Here is a 21,057-nt window from a genome sequence, read left to right on the forward strand (position 1 = left end):
CACCTGGCACCCAGGATGCTCTCCCGCCTCACGGTCCACATCCCCAATCACCTCACGGTCCTGTCTGCCACGTGAGGTCCCAGTGCCAGTCCCGGAGCCAGAACCGGGCTGCGGCCGAGGGCCTTCGCTCTGCCCGCACCAGGCCCGAGCCCGCAGATGGCGAATTTGAAAGGATCGTTTCCCGCCTGTGGAATTTTAACAAATCCCTTTGTTTCTTCCTTCAGCGTGAGCTCCTGCTAATGGGACACAGGGACATGGAGATGGAGAAGCAGTTCGATTTTTCTTTGCTTTTTAAAGATCTGTTTGTAGTACTGTGTGACCAAATTATTTTGTTTACCTTAGAGTGTAAACTTTATAAAAATGCATTGCTGCCATTTAAAATTCAACATTGAACATCTAATCCATACAATGTTACAGGAATAATGTTTAAAACATTTTCTAACACCCAGATTTGGACTTAGAACCACCAACAGAATCTACTGGAAGCAGTTTCTGACGTTGCTGCACGACCCTCAGTGGTTGGAGGCTCCGGGTTCCGGTCCCCCGGCCAAGAAGGATAGGTATGAAAAAAACCCTACATTTTAGTTACGTGTCATAGCATGTCCAAGGTTAGAGGAGATCCGAATTCCTTTCTCCTCATTTATTAATGAAAACTTAGCCTGCGTGAATAATTATAAACTTTTACGGAGTGATTTGCAGTTTGTAAATTATGTTCTGTACATGCTGACTTAGAATCGCCTTATACCTGCGAGGGAGGTGTAGTTATTATTCCAGTTTCTAGGTGGAAAGAGGAGACTGCGGGGGTCTGGCCAGGTCACGTCTTAGAGAGCAGCGGAGGCAGACGCCGCACGCGCCCGCGCTCGCCGCCAGCACTGCCCTGAGCTCTGGGTTTTCTTGTAAAGTGGGGCATAAACACGCATTTGTCCAGTGTTACAGGGAAAGGACGCCACGTGGTGACCGAGTCTCTGCCCGCTCTGCGCGGTGCAGACGTGTGGGTCGCGGGAGACCGGGCCCTGAGCCGTTATCTCTGGGCTCGCTCCCGTGTCTGTCATCACAGGAGGTTTGCGTTGTCACATAAATTGTGGGGGGCCCCACCGTGTGGGAAGCACTAAACTACGACACGTGAGAGTCCAGACTTCCTCTCAGGAGGGTCTGTCATGCTGATGTGCGCCTGTCGACGGCCCGGCCCGTGTAAACCTCAGAGGGAGGGCCGGCCTTGGATCCCAGCGCTGCGCTCCACTGTGAAGCAAACGCACCAGAGTCGTTCCCACGCCCTGGGCCGCCCGTCTAGGGTTCCTAACACCTGATGAACCAGCCTTCAGTATTCAGGGCCCCTTACCTCCCCCCCCATTCCTGGGGTGCACCTCCAAGAGTTCATTTCTTCTCTTAATTTTTTGTTGTTTGTTAATCCTCTCCTGAGGATATTTTTTCATTGACTTTTAAAGAGAGTGGAAGGGAGGGGGAGAGGCAGAGAGAGAGAGAAACATCGATGTGAGAGCGAGACATTGATTGGTTGCTTCCCGCATGCACCCCGGTGATTGTGGTGTCTTTCCTTCCTCGTCTGAGGATATGTTCATTGATTTTTAGAGGGGGAGAGAGAGAGAGAGAGAGAGAGAGAGAGAGAGAGAGAGAGAGAGAGAGAGAGAGAAATGTGAGAAACAGATCGGTTGCCCCCCATACACCCGACCAGGAATTGAACCCGCAACCTCGGCATGTGCCGTGACCAGGATTCGAACCTGCAGCCTTGCAGTGTGCAGGCCGATGATCCAGCCAACTGAGCCACACCAGCCAGGGCACAGACTCGCTAGAAGGCTGGGCACAGGCAGAGGGCAGAGGGCAAGGGGGCAGCAGGGAATGGGGAGGGAAGCTGGCTCAGCAGAGCAAACCCTGGCAGCTGCATGGCCCGCAGCCCTTGTGGGCGTCACACTGACTGAAGCTGCGGGGCCGGCACACGCCTGCGCTTTCGGGAGAAGAGCTGTCCACAGGGAGATCGTTACTATAGCTGCTGTGCGGGTGATTTTTAGAATTTTGTTTTGCTTATGTAAGAACAAACCTTAGTCAAGAACATGATTCTATTTCTGATTTTTCCTCTTCATCTTCTTGTAGCACCAGCCCTAGGAATCAGTGTTGCGAGGAAAATATTATCACCAAGTTATTCGGACGAGAAGACCACTACACGCTGCTGAGGAAGACGCTGCTGATGGTCAGCTCGGTAAGGGTTTCTGAGGCTGCCAGGCTGCTGGGCGGAGCGAGGCCAGCAGCAGCTGGGTGTGCACTCACTTATCCGGCCAACAAGCAGTGATTTTTCTTTTGTTAGTCCTCACCTGAGGGTATTTTTCATTGATTTTTAGAGAGAGTGGAAGGGAGAGTGAGAGAGAGAAACATCAATGTGAGAGAGACACATCGATTGGTTGCCTCCTGCATGTGCTCTGACCAGGGCCAGGCATCGAGCCTACAACCGAGGTACGTACCCTTGACTGGATCAAACCCGGGACCCTTCAGTCCGTGAGCCAAACGGCCAGGCCAGCAGGTGTTTTTGGAGCCCCTGTTTATGCGGGGAATTACCCAGAGTGCTTAGGAATCCATGGCTTGGCCTCCGGAGTCGGTCTAGTTGGGGGGACGGATGACATAACATTTATTATGATACAGGAAGACGCACAGGGCGAGAACAGTGCGTGGCCAGGTCGCTGAGAGCGGAGGGGCTGCTGAATCGATGAGTAACCCAGACCCATAAAAGCCCCCTCAGCCTAGAATTTAGGGCTCATGCCCGGCTTGTAGCTCAGAGCAGACATTCTCCTAGTTCCAGAGCAGCCTTAGTCGTGTGGTTGTCCTGCAGAGGGAGGCTAATCCGTGGGCGTGCAGCTCGCGCCTAAACATCAGCCCGTCGCACTGTACTGTTCATTTGAGAGCAGCGGCACTGGGGCATTTTTGATCCTTAGGTGACATTTCTCAAGTTCGTTATTTACTAAGCACATTCAGAAACCGAGTCTCTACCAGATGCCCAGCACCCCCGTGAGTTCCTCTCCCTCAGACGCCAGTATTACAGCAGAGGAGCCACTCGGGTGCCGCGTCAGCCTTCCCGAGCCCGGAGACCACAGGCAGGCGGCTCAGTGGGCAGCGCTCAGGGACGGAGCCCCCAGGCTCGAGGGGCCATCTGGGTGGAGGGGTGCCCTCTGTCCTGGCGGCCGTGCCCCCTTTCCTCGGTCCATCCTCCAGGCCATGTGGGGTTTCCAGGCGGAGTGTTGAGTCAGAGGCTGGGGTTCTGTTCTCTGTGGGGACGTCTTCGCTGGCGGTCCTGTTGTGATTGACCTTGAGGCCGCATGTGACCTGGCATCTGACTGAGCAGCCATATGGGGCGCTTACCGCGTGCCACGCGCCGTCTGAAGTGATGGGCTGGCTCTCACCAGGGCAGCCTCTCCCAGCCCTGCGGGAGGCGCTGTTCTTGCCTCCGGTGTCCTTATGTTTCGTCCCCATTGGCTGAGGAAGGCAGGGGAGTGACGGCCTGAGGCTCCCTGGGGAGTGCGGGCCGGGATTCAAACCTCCAAACTGGCTGCTCCAGAGCCGCACCCAGAGCCGCCCGGAGCTGCTAGCTGGCCGCCCCTTAAAGATAAATGAAGGCTTCGTGAGCTCCGCTTCTATTAATATATTGAAGAAACAATTTTAATTAAAAATAACGCATCTGCTTCTCTCCTGATGGAGGGCTGTGATAATGCGAACTGACAGCCGCAAGTACCCGGCTGTCGGACCCTCCTCGGACCCTCCTCGGCGTGCTGTGCAGATGGAGAGCCACACGCACGGTGGAGGTGAGGATGCGCCCGCCTGCACTGGGCTGCAGTGGGCGCTCAGGCTGAGGGCACGGTGGACCATGCAGGGCTCCTGCCCACGACCAGCTCACACTCTGAGTGTCAGACCAGCAGCGACCACCGGATGCCTCAGAGGAGCAGAGAGCAGGGTTTCTGAGAGGGATCCCCACCCTTACCCCCACCCCCACCCCCACCCTCACCCCCACCCCCGCCCCAACTTATCACCCCCACCCCCACTCATCACCCCTACCCCCACCCCCACCCCCACTCCCCATTTGCCTTGGTCCTGACCCCATCCTGGGACCTGGAGGGAGAGTCCAGGAGGAGCAGGCGTGGGGACCTTGCCTGCTGCAGGGAGGCCCTGGGAGTGGTCCCCCTCCTGCTGTAGGAGGATGCGGAACCATTAGAGCTGCTTGATCTGCTGCTGGTCCTGCCTGGCAGCTGCGTGTGCTGCTCCGCACGCTCGCCATCGCTGAGAGTGCGCCCGGGCACCGATCCCTTACATTTCCGGCAGGTGTGGCTGTCTTTCTGTCACCCAGGAGCAACTGCGCCCTCCTCACCTGCTCATGTCTTCCGTGTCATTATTTGCAGTTCACATGCTTTTGTAAATAGAACGTCTAAAAGAATCTTCAAAACACATGAGAATTAATAATAGAGCTTAGAAAGTCTTTAGATACAAGGTCAAAATGCAAAGAGAAACAATATTCCTATATAGAGCAATAAGCAATTAGAAAAAGAAGTTTAAAAATACCATTTCTAATGATATTTTTAAAAAATCAAATACCTAGAAATATATATATATATACATATATATATATAATGTGCGGATGCTCTATGTTGAAGACTACAAAGATTGGTTATAGAAATAACACCAACCCTTCACAAACATTCAGAATATATAGGAGGAAGCTAGATAAACACCACAAGAAAAGAAAACCATAGACCAATATCATTCATGAATTAGCAAAGCAAATCCAGAAATATAGAAAAAGGATTAAATGCTATGACCATGTGGGGTTTATTCCAGGATTGCAAGGTTGGTTTAACTTCCAAAAAATCAATTAATGTAATACACAACATTAGTAGACTTAAGGACAAAGCCGCATGATCATCTCAAAAGATGAAGAAAAATATCTGAAAAATCCAGCGCTCATTCATGATAGCAGCTCTTGAAAAATTAGGAACAGTAGGGACGTACCCAAACCTGCTCAAGGGCATTTATGAGAAACTCACAGTCAATGGTACAAGACCAAATGCTTTTCCTTAAAGATCAGGAAAAGCACAAGAATAAAAGCTCTCGCTACTTCTATTCAACATTGTACTGAAGTTCTAGATAAGCAATCAGAAAGGAAAAGAAATAAAAGGTGTTCAGACTGGAAAGGAAGAAGTAAAACTGTCTTTATTCACATACCATAGGATCTTGTAATAGTAAGTTCTAAGGAATGCACACACACACTGCAAGAACTAATGTATGAGTCCAAGGTTGCAGGATATAAGATCAATATACAATATTCAGTTATATTTGTACAAACTAGCAATATGCAATCTGAAAGTGAGTGTCAGAAAGCCATTCCACTCACAGTAGCATCGAAAAGAATAAAATATCTAGGGATAAATTCAACGAAAGTAGTACCAGACTTGTACACTGAAAATTATGAAACATTATTAAAAGGAAAAAGATGTAAATAAATGAAGAGATAGTCCATATACATGGATTGGAATACTCATTAAGATTGCAAATCTTTCCAAACTGACCTATAAATTCAGTGCAAACCACATCAAGATCCAAGCTGGCTTTTTTTTTTTTTTTTTTTTGCAGAAATTGAAAAACTAATCTTAAAAATTCATATGGAAACGCAAGTTGGCAGAATAGCCAAAGCAATCTTGGAAAAGAAGAATGAAGTGAGAGCACGTCACTTCCAGGCAGCAATCTTCTCCGTGTAAAGCCACCGTAATAAAGACAGCGGAGCGGGCAGGGGGAGAGGCATGCTGGTCAGCGGGCAGAACTGAGAGTAGAGAAATAAACCTTCACGCTGCGGTCACCCCAGTTTGGCAAATCCAGGGGGTGTTGGGGGAAAGAATAATCTCAACAAATGGTGTTGAGACAGTTGGATATCCATATGCAAAAAGGCAAATGAACTTACATCACACACAAAAATTAACTTAAAATGTCCCTAGGCCTAAAAATAAGAGCTAAAACGATAAAACTCTTAGAGACATGCGTAATTCTTTGTGACCTTGTGTTAGGCAAAGAGTTTTTAGATACGCCACTAAAAGCATGATCCATTAAAAAAAAACCCCAATAAGTTGTATTTATCAAAATTCAAACCTTTTGTGCGCCAGGAGATACCATTAAGAAAATGAAAAGACAGGCCACAGACTAGGAGACAACATATGTAATTGAAATATCTGGCCAAGGACCTGTATGTAGATGGAATATGTAAGAACGCTTAGAACTTAAGAAGAAGACAACCCAATTTTAAAAATGGGCCAAAGATTTTAATAGACAATTCACCAAAGAAGATATACGAATAGTCAGTGAGCACATAGAAAGATGCTCAAGCCCTAAGCGGTTGCTCAGTGGTTAGAGTGTCAGCACACAGACTGAAGGGTCTGGGGTTTGATTCTGGTCCAGGGCATGTACCTGGGTTTCAGGCTTGATCCCTGCCCTGGTCTGGGCGCATGTGGGAGGCAGCCAATAGAGTGTCTCTCACACTGATGTTCCTCTCTCTGTCTCTCCCTCTCCCCTCCTCTCTCTAAAAATCAATGGAAAAAATATATCCTCGGGTGAGGGTTACCATCAACAACAAAAAGACGCTCAACATCACTAGACATTAGGGAGAGACGGATTAAAACCACATGAGATACTACTTCACATTTGATTACACGTGGCTATAATCAAACCCCTGGACCAGCGGCCGCTGGAATTAGATAGTGGTGGTGATGGTTGCACAAGGCTATACATTTATTGAAAATCACCAAAAACTTGTCGATGATTCCTGTTTAGACACTAAAAAATTGATTATCGCTCCCAAACCCCAAAATAAGCATGCCCGTATCCTAAATTACTTAATTTTCCCCAAGAGAACCTCATGTCCGTTTCAGATTTGGGCCCAGAGTCAAGGCTGGCATTTACACGCCACCTTCTCACTTAATACGCCCCTTTGCCACATTAATATTCACAGTATCTCTCTATGAGGCAGGGTTTTTTTAAATTTCCTGTTTTTCTAGTAAACAGTATCTCTCAATTTTGATATTTAATTTACCTGCTGGTAGTTTTTTTATTCTGGGGAAGAAGTTTGCCCCTCGATATTTTGCTCATCAGATGCTTTCTTTAGGCAGCAGGGCTGAAATCTTTCTCGCTAAGTACTTGTCCATTTATGTAACGAATGAGGTTGGTGGTAGTGAAAACACGCCTAATTAATATTCTTATTAAATTGGTGAGTTGTAATTGAATTGCCAGGAAGTTTTGTGTCCCCTGAGGCTGATCCCGTCACCTTCGGGTGGGGTTGGGGCAGGAGGGACTATTCCAGCTTCTGTGACAGCCATGTTTGGCCTGCCCCGGGAAGGGGGTCAGCCCAGGGGCCATCTCCTGCCCCTGTCCTAACAGGGAGCATTGTGGGAACTGCACTTGCAAAGTGCTAGCCTCCCCCACCCCCCATTTCTTGTTGAAATGTGTAAGATTTCTTTAACAGCTCCATGTTATATAATGATTATCAATTTCAGTTTTCTAGTTTCATAGCATAATTCTGTTTACCAAAGCTTTCAGTTTATTAGATGATGCTAAACATATATATATAATGCTTTCCTTTCTTTTTTCTTTTAAAAAATTCCCTTACGTACACTCTCCTGCTCAGAAGGTGAATGGGCGGATAAAAGGGCAAGAACTGCAGCATACCATCAACTCCCTGGTCGTAAAGCTGAGCGACTCAGAGTTCAAGGAACTGATGCGGACGCTGGACCCCGGGGACTCGGGCCTGGTGGACATCTACAGGTTCCTGGAGCTGCTGGAGGAGAGCCGTGGGAAGGTGAGTGCCAGGGCGGCGGCGGCGGTGCGCTCCGGGTCCGGTCACGGGGGAACAGTTTCTCAGTAAAATCAGAGGTGCTGGTGCAGTGCGGTTAATGAAACACATCTCTCCGCTGGGGTAACTTTTCAGCTGCGATAACTTTCAGTTTAAGTCAGAATTAAGTGTGTAAGAGTTACTCAGTTTGGACTTCTCTGTATTTTATTTTATATTTTATTTTATTATTTTAAACCTCACCAGAGGATATTTTTCCATTGATTTTTAGAGAGAGTGGGAGAACGGGAAAGAACCGTCTCACAGGCCGTGTGCAGATTGCTCCTCTGGGTTCCGTCCCGTTTTTAGAGTTCTTGTGCTAGTTCACCTTTTGTGTGATCACTGAGTATTGCCTCTAATGACTAACACTGGCTTTTAGTGTTGGTTTCTTTTGACCAAAAAATTGACATCAACAGATTCTTGTTGAAACTAGAGGCCCAGTGCATGGTTTCGTGCACCGGTGCGGTCCCTTGGCCTGGCCTGCGCCCTCTCGCAATCCGGGACCCCTCAGGGGATGTTGGACTGTGGGTTTCGGCCCGATCCCCACAGGCCAGGCTGAGGGACCCCACCAGTGCATGAATCTGTGCACCAGGCCTCTAATATGCATATAAGATATTTGGTTAATCTCTTCCTGTCCTCCCCTCTCCCCACTTCCCTCTGAGATTCATCAGTCTGTTCCATTTTTTCATGCCTGTACATTGAGTGTCTGCCCCCTGGTGGTCAGTGCACATCATAGCTACCGGTCGAATGGTCGTTCGGTCTCTTAGGCTTTTATATATATAGATGTGTAAGATTTCCTTTAATAGCTACAGATTAACCTTTCATTGTGCTATTATCGTTTCCTGCATGGCCCCCTGTGCAAAGTGATAACCGCAGCCTAAACCCACACTACAGGGTCCTTCTTAGACTCAAATTCCAAAGTCCCAAAGCCCTTCCCACAGAGAAGTGAATAATGACAGCTTTTCCTGAACTCCACGTGGAACAGACCTGTGGGAGCTCTGACCCCACCGCAGCCCCGCACAGAGCCAGCATTTTTCTTTAAAACCAAAAATATAGACGTGTTAGCAATCTGCCCCCCCCCCCCCGCACCTGGCGAGTGCAGTGATGTTTGCTCTGTAGGAATCAGATCCTGTCAACTGCACCCCCTCCAGCCTCTGCCCCACTTCCTTCTGCTCCTGCCATCTCATGGGGCCATTCTGCAGGTCCCAGTGTCTCAGGCCCTCCCAGGGACCCCCGGCACCCCTGAAGGAGCCCCTCTTGTAGTCCTCGACCTCCCACACCAGTCACGGTCTCGTGTGACATTATGTGGCCAGGCCTTCCCCTTGTACCGCAGGGGAGCCCAGCGCTGGGCTCACGCACAAAACAACTTGGTGAGAAACTGAATCATTCAGAAAATTAGAAAACATAGATATGGAGACAGAAGAGAATAAAAATCACTACTAATTCTAACCTCGAGGACTCCTTACCCACAATTATCCTCCCAAAACTACATACCGACACTCACACCCTTTTTTTTGCAGCTTAGTTATAATTACTATTACACCTCAATCAAGCGGCAAGAGACTGCATGTATTACTGTATAGAATTTGATGAGTTGGATACAAGCTTTCATACGTGATAATCTATTTCATTTTAAACTGAGATCATGTAATCACAGCCTTTTTAGTTGTTGTCACTTATTAACATATTATTAACAGTGTCAATTCTGTTGTGTAACTTTAAAGACACAGAGTAACTACTCCCCGACGTTACAATCTAGGTGTCGTTTTTCTTCCATGACTTTCGGTACAATGGCCATTGGGGTGCCTACTTTTTTGGCCTCACTCTGTGGTTTTCCTTCAGTATAAACCTCTAGAAATGGAATGATTGGGTCAGAGAGTATATATTTTATTTTTAAATTATAACGGTTTAAAGAGGAACATGTGTGTGACGCACAGACTGCAGACGATGGGAAGGGACGGCCTGAGGAGCGAGTGTCCTCCCGCTCCCTGGCCCCGGGAGCAGCCGGTCACACCGGCGGGTGTCGTTCCCGGCCGCCCCGCACTTCGCTTGCTTTTTCATTCTCACCACGTTGACAGGCAGAAATGCCGCCTCATTATTCTCTCACTCTGCATTTACTTAATTTCTAGATGACGGACTTGTTCATGTTGATTGTACTTTTTAAAAATAAGTGCCAGTTCAGGGTTCTTGTTCCCATTTCCAGGGGGTCAGAGGGCAGCCTCACCTGCTCAGTTTCACGGCCGCTGGCTGACCAGGCATGGCTGGCCCCCCATAGTCGGGACTCAAGAGCTCCGCCTGCCCTTGTGAGCGACCTGTATTCACTTGCGTCCTTTCTCTCCCACTCAGATGGGGAAGCCGTCCTCCGGGGGGGACGCCCAGGCGTCACAGCTGCTGGCCTGGGACTTAGTAAGTTCCCTTCCCCCCTCCGTGGTCCCGGGATGCCCCCTCCCTCCGTGGTCCTGGGGTGCCCCCTCCATGGTCCCGGGATGCCCCCTCCCTCCATGGTCCTGGGGTGCCCCCTCCGTGGTCCCAGGATGCCCCCTCCCTCCATGGTCCTGGGGTGCCCCCTCCGTGGTCCCGGGTGCTCCCCCCAGGCCACACGCCTGCAGCCTGTGACCATGTGTGTTCTCAGGTGGAAGGGATGGTGCGGGACTCCATCAGCAGGAACCTCCTGGCGTTCTACGACCTGCTGTGCTCCTACGACTTGGGAGGCACGGGGCTCATCGGGGCGAACAACTTCAAGAAAGTGATGCATATCTTCTGCCCGTGCCTGACGACGGAGCATTTAGCAACGTGAGTCTCAGCAACAAAAGTCCTTCCTGCCGTGTTTCCGTCACGTCTGCTTCCGTCACTCTGACCCTCTAAGCGTGTTCGCAGTGCTACGAGGTGGTGTCGGTCACAGCCATTCACGCATCCCTGCCAGCGCCGGCTCCGCTGGGAGCTGCTCTGTGACAGTCTCAGCACAGGCGGGGGCCGTGGGTCCTTCTCACGATGGGAGACGCAGGCTCTGAATGGCCGGTCCCGGCCACTGGCTCCGTGAGGGGGTGGGTGGCTCACCGGTTCACCGCGCTCCGCACATGGGGATTCGGTGAAGCGATTGTAACAGTCACAGGTCCCTGCTGAGCGACGTGGCGTCAGCACTCATGACCCTGTTACCACAGCTGGTTACTGAGCGCACATGCACACGCATATACACACGCGTGCACACACGCACACACGTGCCGGCTGGCTTCCTGCTCGCAGCCCTCCTCTGCGCCGGGCACTGCGGTGCGCATCTTGTAGGCACGGAAACGGGACGCAGGAGAGAGGCGGCGCCCAGCTCGGCGCTCCCAGCCTCTGCCTTGGTGACAGGCTGAGGCCTGGCGGTGCTGGGAGGGAGTGCGGCCACACGCTCCCTGGGGAACTGCCTGGTTCCCCGCAGGCTCAGATGTACAGACTCGTTGGATGACACTGAGGGTGCGGGACGACAGCAGCGATGGCCCCCAGCCGCCAGTGCCGAGCTAGGAAAGTGCTGCTGCGAAGCCGAGTTCATGTCCGAAAGTCCAGTCTCACTCCTCACGAGACCCTGACCGTCCGCACGGCCTGAGAACACACACGCGTCCCCATGCTCTGAGTGGGGTGACGGGACACCCCTCTGAGGAGCCCGCTAAGCCCGCTGCGCACACAGAGGCGTGGGCGGACGGGCGAAAGAGGCCTCAGCGTTCACACGAGGCCGGCTGTGGCCACGGGCGCCCGGCAGCCTCCAGGGCCACCCCTGAGGGTGCCTGTCCTTCCTCCGCACCCGGCCACCGGCCGCTCAGACCCGCGGGCCTCGCCCGAGCTGCCTGCTCTGTGGCCCGGGGCATCTTAGCAAACGCGCAGGTTCTGCTCGGGACCGTGGGCTCCCCTAACTGCAACAAGGACCAGGCACACTGTCTATGATTAGAAAATATTAACAAACAAAATGCTGAGAAACAGCAGGCCCAGCCACACCAGTGGTTCCTTGTTTCCTGAAATGCGTGGTGTGCGCGGTGCAGTGAGCCCTCCTAATTCCCTGCCAGACTCGCTCACTCAGGACTTCCTGTCTTTACATTTGTTACATCTTTATGGCACTTTATCCCCCCCCCTCCCCAGCAGCCTCTGCTCTGCTCCCCACCACTCTGGTTACTTTGTACTTTCTACGATTTTACATAAGTGAAAGCACACGTGGTGTTCGCTTCTTTTTTTAAAATGCTTAAAATCCTCACCCGAGGGTATTTTTCCCATTGCTCTTAGAGAGAATGGGAGGGTGGTGGGGTGGGGGAGGGAGGGAGGGAAAGAGAGAGAGAGAAACATCAGTGATATAACTATTGGTTGTCTCTAGCACATGCCCCTCCTGGGCCTGGAACTGAGCTGCACCCGAGGTCCGTGCCCTGACAGGGTCCAACCCGCCACCCTTTGGTGCGAGGGCCACCGCTCTAACCACCGAGCGACCGGCCAGGGCGGTGCTGCTTCTTGTCAGGCTCCGTTCACCCTCACAGCGGGTCTGGGTTCATTTTGTTGCTACGGATTCCAGCGGGTCCCTTGTCATTGCGGAGTCGCGTTCCTCGGTGGGGCGCACGCCTGGTGCATCCACCGGTGCTGGGTGCTTGGTGTGCTTCTGGTTTGGGGCTGGTACACGGAGGGCTGGGCCTGTGGTACGGGCCTCTGTGGACACTCACACCCACTTCTCCAGGGCGGAGTGGCTGGCTCCAGGGCAAGTGCACGTTTGTGGGGCACGGTTACAGTGTTTTGGCCAGGTTCAAGCCTCGGACTAATGGAAGGACAGGGTCCTCTCATTGCCACGTGCAAGTCCCAGCTGGAGGGCAGGGCCCTCCCAGCACAATCATAGCCAACGGCTGTGGCTGTAAGCTTGAACCTATGGTCTGAACACGTGGCCCCACGTGCCTTGTGATAGAGTTCAGGTGCATGTAGTTGAGTAGGGTTGAAACTCACGAGAATGCTGTAAACAACGTGATCACGCCCCTACTTTGCCTCGTGGCATCTGCTATAAAATAAAGACACGGCTTGTGGGTGCTGGCGCTGTCTCCTCATCAGGGAGCAGCGTCCCACCGAGACCCAGCTTTCATTCTCTTGTCTGTCTTTTCTCAATCCTTTCATCCTCCCCCACTCAGGGTCACTGAACCAGGCTGAGCTGGCACGGCACATAAGGCGCCCTGGGGCTGAGTATGCCATGGCCGTGCCGGCTCCCCACACACGTCCAGCTGCCAAGCCGGCTTTCCCAGCGGCCGCTGCCCACGCCGCACACCAGGCGGGCGGGGTGCAGGTGCCACACCCTCGCCGCCCACGCACGGAGGGCCCGTCTTTTGGGTTCCGCCGTTCTAACGGGCGTGTTCTGCTTACCTTTACAATCCAGACTCTGCAGCAAGTTTAAGGATTCAGCCTCGGGAAAGGTCCTGTACAAGAACCTCCTGGCCAGCATGGGCGTCCAGGGCCTGCCCGCCGCCCGTCCAGCTAATGCCATGAAGGACCGGCCGCCCCGTGAGCACGGGCAGAAGGGGCCACCGCCGGAGAGCGCCGAGAGGTAACGAGAGGCAGGTGCCGGCGCAGCGAGAACCTCGGTGCCGTGGGGCAGGCAGTCAGTAAACCTTTGTGTAAACGTGAGTGTGTTCACATTGTAGTATTTAGATAAGATGGCAGACTGTCACCGCAGCACTGGAGGCAGCGGGTTGTAGAGCCGGCAGAGAGCTTAGGGATTACTGAACTCACCTACTCATTCTAGAAACGAGGCACTGAGGGCCTGGGGACTCGCCTCAAGTTTCACAAAGTCCGTGGCCGTCCCGAGCCCCGGAACCCAGGGCTTTCAGGCCCAGAGGCCCGGCTGCCGTTCGGCCATCACAGACCTGCCCTCACCCGCTCTCTGCCCCCTCGGACCCTCCCGCATCTTCCCTGCAGAAACGCCTCCGCCAGGGCGCGCTCCCTAACAGCGATGCAGGGCTCCCGACATGGTGGCCAATGGAGTTGTAACGACGAAACATACTTAGGAAACCTATTAAAAACATCCTCGCCCTTCTTCATTTTGGAAAATACAGGTTTAGTCTAGTGAAGAGATATTATTCTAACTTGCTTGTTCATAGAGAAAGGTAAGACGTACAAGTATTCGGCAGACTGCACCGTCCCCTTTAAGAGCCCCTAAGTGCGAGCCGGGGCGGTCAGCGCTCTGCTAACGGCAGTTGGCATCGAGCATTCGGGTGGTAGCTGCGTTATAAACGGCAGAAAGGTGGCCCTTTGAGAGCAGGTTAAATGCTCAGAGGTGAGTGCTCTGCCCCCTAAACCAGGAGGGAAGTCTTGGCAGCTGAGCATTTCCTACAATGCGGGGTGTGCGGAGCAGAGCGCTCCTCAGAGCCGGGGGAGCAGGAGAGGTGGCAGGTTCACTCCGGTTGTGTCCCGGCCCCACGCCTCGCCCCCGGGGCCGAGAGGCTGCTGGAGCTGAGGAGGCCGTTGTCCTCTGCGCACACGCCCCTCACACTGCATGCCCCTCTCGGAAGGACCTGGGAGCAGCTGTGGCGCCCTTCCTTCCCACAGAGGGTGGTGACCCCTGGGACCTGGTTGCCACACAGCAGCCTGTTTGAAGCTTCATTTCCTGGGTCACATTCCCCCACACCTGCCTGACCTAGTGTGTCCAGCCAGCTCAGAGCGCAGGAGGAAATCTCACACAGGCGCAGCCTTCTCTTCCCGAGGCTCCTGCCCCCACCTGCCACCACTTGGGCATGGGGGGGTGGTGGGCGGGGGTCTGGGATGGAACGTGCGGGGTCTGTAAGGAGCACCCGCCGGACCTGTGCCTGCTGTGATTTCAGAGCCAAGCCCACGGAGGACAAAAGCACCTGGACCAAGACGGTGACCAAGGACGAAGCGGTGGAAAAGCTCCGGCACTGGGTCCAGCAGCAGGACCCCGCGTTCAAGAAACAATTCCTCAACTTCAGCAAGGATCTCGATGGCAGAGTGAACTGGTGCAACTTCAGGAAGGTAGGACGGGCCTCCCGTGTTTGTGTCTCCTGCCCGAGGCGGGCCGGCTGCTCTGTCACAGGAATGCGCTGCCAAGGCGTGGCGCTGGGTTTTCCGTTCTCGGCCGGACAAAGCAGGTCACGCCTAGGCCTCTCCACGGCGGAAAAGGCTCCTCAGCCAGAAGTGTCGGCGGCCACTTTCTGCAGAGAATGCGTCTGATCGGCGCCCACGCTGCCCTCGCGGGCAGATGGGGTGGGACCAGGCCTCGCCGGCCCCTCACTGCAGGGGGAGTGCCCGATGCTGGGGCTTGTCCAGCCAGAGGGGGGGAGAGGCGGGCAGGAGAGGAGCTCAGGCATGTGCTGTGGGCACTGGCGAGCCGGCCAGAGGGCCCGGCCGGAGGGGTCTGCATAGACTTCTCAGAAACCAGCCCAGAGGATTGCTTCAGACTCCCGTTCCGATGCCTCTTGCTAGTCAGCATCAGCTCTTGTCAAGGAAGGCATTTCACTCACGTGTAGCCGTGTCCGTGTGGACAAATTCAGAGGAGGCGATGGAAGACATTTCCAAGAAGGGATCGTTATATTAGTGCTACCACGTGTGGGGTGTCTGCCCCGGTAGACACTGTCACAGGCTCTTTGCATGTCTTCTGTGCCAGCTCCGACAGCAGCCCCCAGGCGGGTGGAGGAGGAGGGGCTGGCGGCACAGAGGTGGGGACAGGCTGCTGAGACAGCCCACACCTCCGCTCACAGACAGCACTGAGGACACGGAGGCCTGAGGGTATGTGAATACGTGGGCGTGGTGAGGGTGGATGCAGGAAACACTGAGGTTCGGGCGGCAGAGGAGGGAGAGCTGCAGGACGACTTGGGCCAGGCGGGCGTCAGCGCCCACCCCCACGAGCTGCCGTCCTCGCCGAGGACAGTCACAGGCTCCGCGTGGTCGGGGGCTCGCCCACTGTGCCAGTCCAGTCGGTGACGCGTGACCTGTCTCCTCCTTTTCTCTGTTTAACGTGAGAGGCCACCAGTGACACCACATGAGGGGACCGTCCTTACCGAGGCAGCCGTTGGGGTTTCGTGAGCTCGTGAGCTTCTCACGGTTCAATATGTGACTTCTGCGGGGGCAGGAGAAGGCGCGGTGCTTTCTGGGCTCCTGCTAGACCCGGTCTGAGCGTTACCCATTCATTACATCGTTTCTCGAACACCCTGTCCCCGTGTTCTCCCCCCAGGGGGCCTTCCCAGTTCACTGCTCTGGCACCTGTGCCACCTGGCAGTGACTGCTGCGCGTTTTTAATGGCATTTTATGTAAACGATGAGTCGAGAGCTGGTGGTGGTGCAGGAAACTGCTTTGGAACTCTAGGGAGATCTAGAACCTTCCTATTTCTTCCCTGCATACGTTTCCTTTCTCTCTCCCTCCATCACATGCGGAATGAGCAGCAAACTCCCCCAAACAGCGTGTGAAATTGGAGGCTGCGATTTCTCTCTCTGTGACGAGGATCGGGAAGCTGCCTGAGCAGGGCCCGTGCAGAGCTCTGCAGTGTCCAGAGCCCAGGCTGCTTCCAGCCTTCTCCTCTTTCAGGTCAGCCCCGTGCCTGCAAGATGGCAGCTGGAGCACCAGCCGCCACACAGGTTTCAGGCACAAAGAAGGCGAGAGCGAGGGGCAAAAGGCTTGAGCTAGACAAGTCTTTCTGTCTTAAAACAGCATCTTATGCCGAAGCCGGTTTGACTCAGTGGATGGAGCGTCGGCCTGTGGACTGAAGGGTCCCGGGTTTGATTCCGGTCAAGGGCATGTGCCTGGGTTGCGGGCACATCCCCGGGAGGGGATGTGCAGGGGGCAGCTGATCGATGTTCCTCTTTCATCGATGTTTCTGGCTCTCTGTCCCTCTCCCTTCCTCTCTGTAAAAAATCAATAAAATATATTTAAAAAAAAACCAAAAAAAACCCCCAGCATCTTAGAAGCTTCTCCCAGCAGCTTTTCTTATGGAACAGCATCTTAGAAGCTTCTCCCAGCCGCTTTTCTTATGGACCAGGCCTGTGTGTGAGTGAGATATATATATATATATATATATATAGAGAGAGAGAGAGAGAGAGAGAGAGATATTGAGAGAGAGAGAGATTCTGGGCTGGGAACATGACCACCTCCAGGAGAAGCACGGTTCTCTCCACGGGAGAAGAAGAGGTACAGGTTGGGCAGGCGAACAGTCTGTCAAACTCCGTCAGGAAACACGGGAGGTGCCTGTTGCGCACTTGGCAGGGGCCCGCGCCACATGGGGAACGCGGATGGAAAAGAGGCTTGATTGCTTGGTGACGGTGACCCGTGGGGAACATAAAATGACAAAACGCCCAAGGACACAGACGTCAAGATTCGTCTAATTGAGTAATTAGCCTAATTGAGCTACTCCATCCGCCAGGAGCGGAGGGCGCTTTCCCACTCCCGTTCCCTGTAGTCGGCTGTTCCTGTGCGACGTTGTTATTCGTCACCCTCATAAGTACCCTGAGCGCGGTGGAGCCCCCCCTTCTCAGGCCGATCCCCGGGTCCCAGCCGAGGCCTCTGGAGACGGACGTGGGGCCGCAGAGCTGTCAGCAAACACCGAGCCCCGGGCGGGCGTGCCTTAGGGCAGCAGCGTCGGTCACAGCCCGGCCAGCGCCCCAGATTCTTAGGCTCTGGCTCCTCGCTTCTCATCCCTCCAAGGCAGGGCCCGGCCAGCTCAGGAGCAGGTGTTCCTCCTGCGCCCCAGCAGGTCCTCATGCGCTCCCCACCCCACCCCACTACCGTTGCTTCCTCATGGGGTTTCCAGCCCGGTCATGGGAAGCGGATGGAGTGCCTGTTCCGGAGGCCCAGTGCGGGGAGGGGACGAGCAGTCCTCGCCCGTTAGCTTCCTGTTACGGACATGTTCCTAATCTTGCAGGTGGTTTAAGGGGGAGACCAACTGTGCGTTCGAGGTCCTCACATCTTCAGATTTATTGGTCCAAGCCCCACACAACCGCAGGAGCAGTCACCAGACTTGGTGTCCACTGACCACAACTCTAGGCTTCTGTCTCTGCCTTGGGGTTGCCAGGCCTCTCTCCCGGGTGGGCCTGAGTACCACAGTGTGGGGCCTTGCCGGCTGCTTCTCAAAACTTGTCAACTTTGGTGTCAGACTTCAGCCCTGAGCGGTTCCCGAGGTCAGCCCCGTCTGGGAGGGGACCAGTCCTGGTTTGAGCCTGCCCACTCCATCTCCAAGTTCGAGATCCTAGCACCACACACCTAGCGCACGCTCTGCTAGAAGGGCCCTCCGGCCGGCCCAGCTCTGTTTCTTAGGCTCAAGTCCACCCCCAGAATCCTCAGCTGTTCCCAGGGGAAGTGCAGTTGCATGGCCTCAGTGCGCCTCTGCAGGGTTCTTCTCACCTGGGAACTTCAGTCCCTGTGACAGCACAGCTTCCCCAGCTCTCCGGTACCTTTTTAGGTAATGGGTTGGGCTTTTTCAGGTGTTTTGTTGTGTTTTTGTTTTGTTTTTTCATTGAGAATGTTGGCTTGCTATCAATTACTCCATCCTATCCAGAAGCATTTGAAGTCTGTCAGTTTTATTAGTATCCACTTTATTGTTATTGGTATTTTTCTCTCATATATTTGTTTTTTATTTCTATTATCTTGATTATTGTCTTCATTCTACTTCATTGAGGTTTAATTTGCTTTTCTTTTTCTAATTTCTTGAGATGAAATGTTAGATCATTACTGTTCAGCCTTTCTTTCTCTAATGTATGAATTGATGGCTATCCATTGCCCTCGAGGTACAGGCTTAGCCATATCATGCAAGTTTCGGTATATCATATCCTCATTATCATTCAGTTCAGAATATCTATACTTTCCTTGGTGGTTTATTCTTTTTTCCAAAGCTTAATTTTAAGTGCATTGTCTAATGTCCAAACAGTTGGGATTTTCTAATTTACCTTCTATTATCAATTTTAAAGTTGATTCCCTTGTGATGAGAGAACAGATTCTAAAGTCTAAGTGACTTCAGGCTGTCCTTTGAGATAGTGAGCCTTGGACTATGACCCAACACACAGATGATTTTGGCAAATGCTCCATAAGCACTGAAAAAGGTGTGCTCACTCCCTCATGGACCTTCAGTTTTCTAAGTATGTCAATTAGGCCTGTTTCCTTAATCACGATCTCCAGAACTTCTCTAGTCTATTCAGATTTCTGCCTGCACATTCCACTAGCTATTTAGAGCAGCGTATGGAAGTGGACTGTGGATTTGTCTAGTGAGATCCTTTCTTATTCTGTTGATTATTGCTTTGTTCGCTTTGAAGCTAAATTATTGGGTACACATAGCTCGCTGCAACTCCCTGTGAATTGTCTCCTTTACAATTATGACATGACTCTCCGGATTCAGAGTAATGCTACTTGCCTGCCAGCCGCCTTTTGCCTGATAATAATACAGTTACTTCAGCTCTCTTTTGATCCGTGCTAGCAGAGAATATATTTTTCTATCCTTTTATTTCACACTTTCTGGGTGCTCAATATTTAAAGTAAATCTCTACTGGGCAGCATATCGCTGGCATTCTAAAAGATACACTGTGACAGTCTTAGTCTTGTACTTGAGTACTTAGTCCATTTTGCATTTATTTAATTACTGGAGTCGTAGAAGGAAAGGAAGACGCGTGAGGAAATCATGGCTGAAATTTCCTAATTTGGGGGAAAAGGACTAAATGTATATTCAGGAAGCTCAGAAAACACAAGTAAGATAAATACAAGCAAAATCACAGACAAACTGCTGAAAGCCAAGGTCAAGAAAGAAATGTTAAAAGCAGCGTATGAAAATGACATATTACAAATGGGGGAACAGGCTTTGAATCCCCATTCACTGCTCATCAGAACAGTGGAGGCCAGAAACAGTGGGACAATACCTTTGATTAACTTGCTGGAAAGGAAACAAAAAGTCTCTCCCCCCAGAATTTACATCCAGCAAAATTCTCCTTTAGAAAGAAGGGGAACTAAAGGTGTTTTCAGATACAAACACACAAAGATAACTTATTACAAGCAGATCTTCGCTATAGAGCGTTCAAGGAAGTTTTCAGGTTGAAGGAATTTGAAACGAGGTGGCGGCTCAGATGACATGAAGGAATAAAGAACATTGGAAATGGTGAATAACCGACTAGACAGAAAGGCCTATTTTTCTCAATTTAAACAGGATGTTTAGGGTAAACACCACTGTCTTGTGGGTTTATACGGTAAGTAGATGTAACAAGTGAGGATAAAGGACAGGAGGGGGGGAAGACCCACACGCTCCCTGCATTTTATCTGGAGTGGCTCACTGTTCTCTCTCAATAGACTGTGAGAAGTGAGGGTCTATATGGTAGCCCTCAGAAAGGAGGGGTGCAGAGGCCTCGCAGACCTGTGCTGCTCACACCTGGGGCCAGGGGGTGCTCTTGCGGAGGCTCTGCGGCAGCTGGGCGGAGCTGAGTCACTTTCTCGGTGAGAAGGAACATGAACTCAGAACCAGTGAGGTGCAGTACAGCGCCTGTCCACCAAGAGCCCAGCGTTGACCCCAGGGAATGCCAAGGTCTCGCGAGGAAGAATCGGTCCACCGTTGAAATGACATCCCAGGGATGCAGGGACTAGTTGGTGAATCAGAACGTGCCAGGCCACAGGTTGTTACGCTTTGAGGAACTTTCTCAGGGAAATGCCTCCTAGGAAAGACCGAAGGACACCACTTGAATGCGTAAACGTTTTGAAATCTGTTTATAAATGGTGCCGTTTAGCCTTATGTTGTATTGCAAATTGCCTCCAAGGGTTGTGATCGAGCTAGTGGGTTGCTGCTGTGTTCATCTTAGAGATGCGAGCAGGCGAGGGGGGCACTGGGAAGGGGCCCTGGTGCTGGGGCGGTGCTCGGGGTCTCTTCTGGAGATGGAGACGTCCTGGGACTGGTCTGCCACTGCGCTCTGCGCAGAGAGGGGGCTGTGCGCCTGGGCCGGGGCCAGGCCGCCTGCGGAGGGGGGGCCTCTCCCCCCACCACGCCTCCCAACCCTCCAGGCTGTGAAGCATTTGCCTACAGACACTTCCTTACTCTCCATCACATATGTTTTCATGGAAGGCTGAGCAGGAGGAATTTGCGATGAATAATTCATGTGTAGTTGTTTTCAAAATATAAAGTTATTTTTCTTTTTAGAAACAAATCTTTATTGTTGAAAGTATTACAGATGTCCCCTTTCTCCCCATTAACCCCTTCTAGCCTGCCCCACCCCCGCCCCAGGCTTCAC

The 21,057-nt window shown here is 52.3% G+C and overlaps 1 protein-coding gene across 1 annotated transcript in view; it reads left to right on the plus strand.

Annotated features, from left to right (window-relative positions):
• Positions 1–21,057, plus strand: part of EFCAB6 (EF-hand calcium binding domain 6) — a 107,137-nt gene that overhangs the window by 54,235 nt on the left and 31,845 nt on the right. The window contains 7 exon segments of the mRNA XM_023747624.1: positions 450–560; positions 2,107–2,212; positions 7,661–7,831; positions 10,208–10,267; positions 10,494–10,654; positions 13,236–13,403; positions 14,677–14,845. Coding sequence (XP_023603392.1) covers positions 450–560; positions 2,107–2,212; positions 7,661–7,831; positions 10,208–10,267; positions 10,494–10,654; positions 13,236–13,403; positions 14,677–14,845 — 946 coding nt within the window.

Source organism: Myotis lucifugus, unplaced genomic scaffold (genome assembly GCF_000147115.1).
Source record: "Myotis lucifugus unplaced genomic scaffold, Myoluc2.0 scaffold_932, whole genome shotgun sequence".
Classification (NCBI taxonomy): Eukaryota; Metazoa; Chordata; class Mammalia; order Chiroptera; family Vespertilionidae; genus Myotis; species Myotis lucifugus.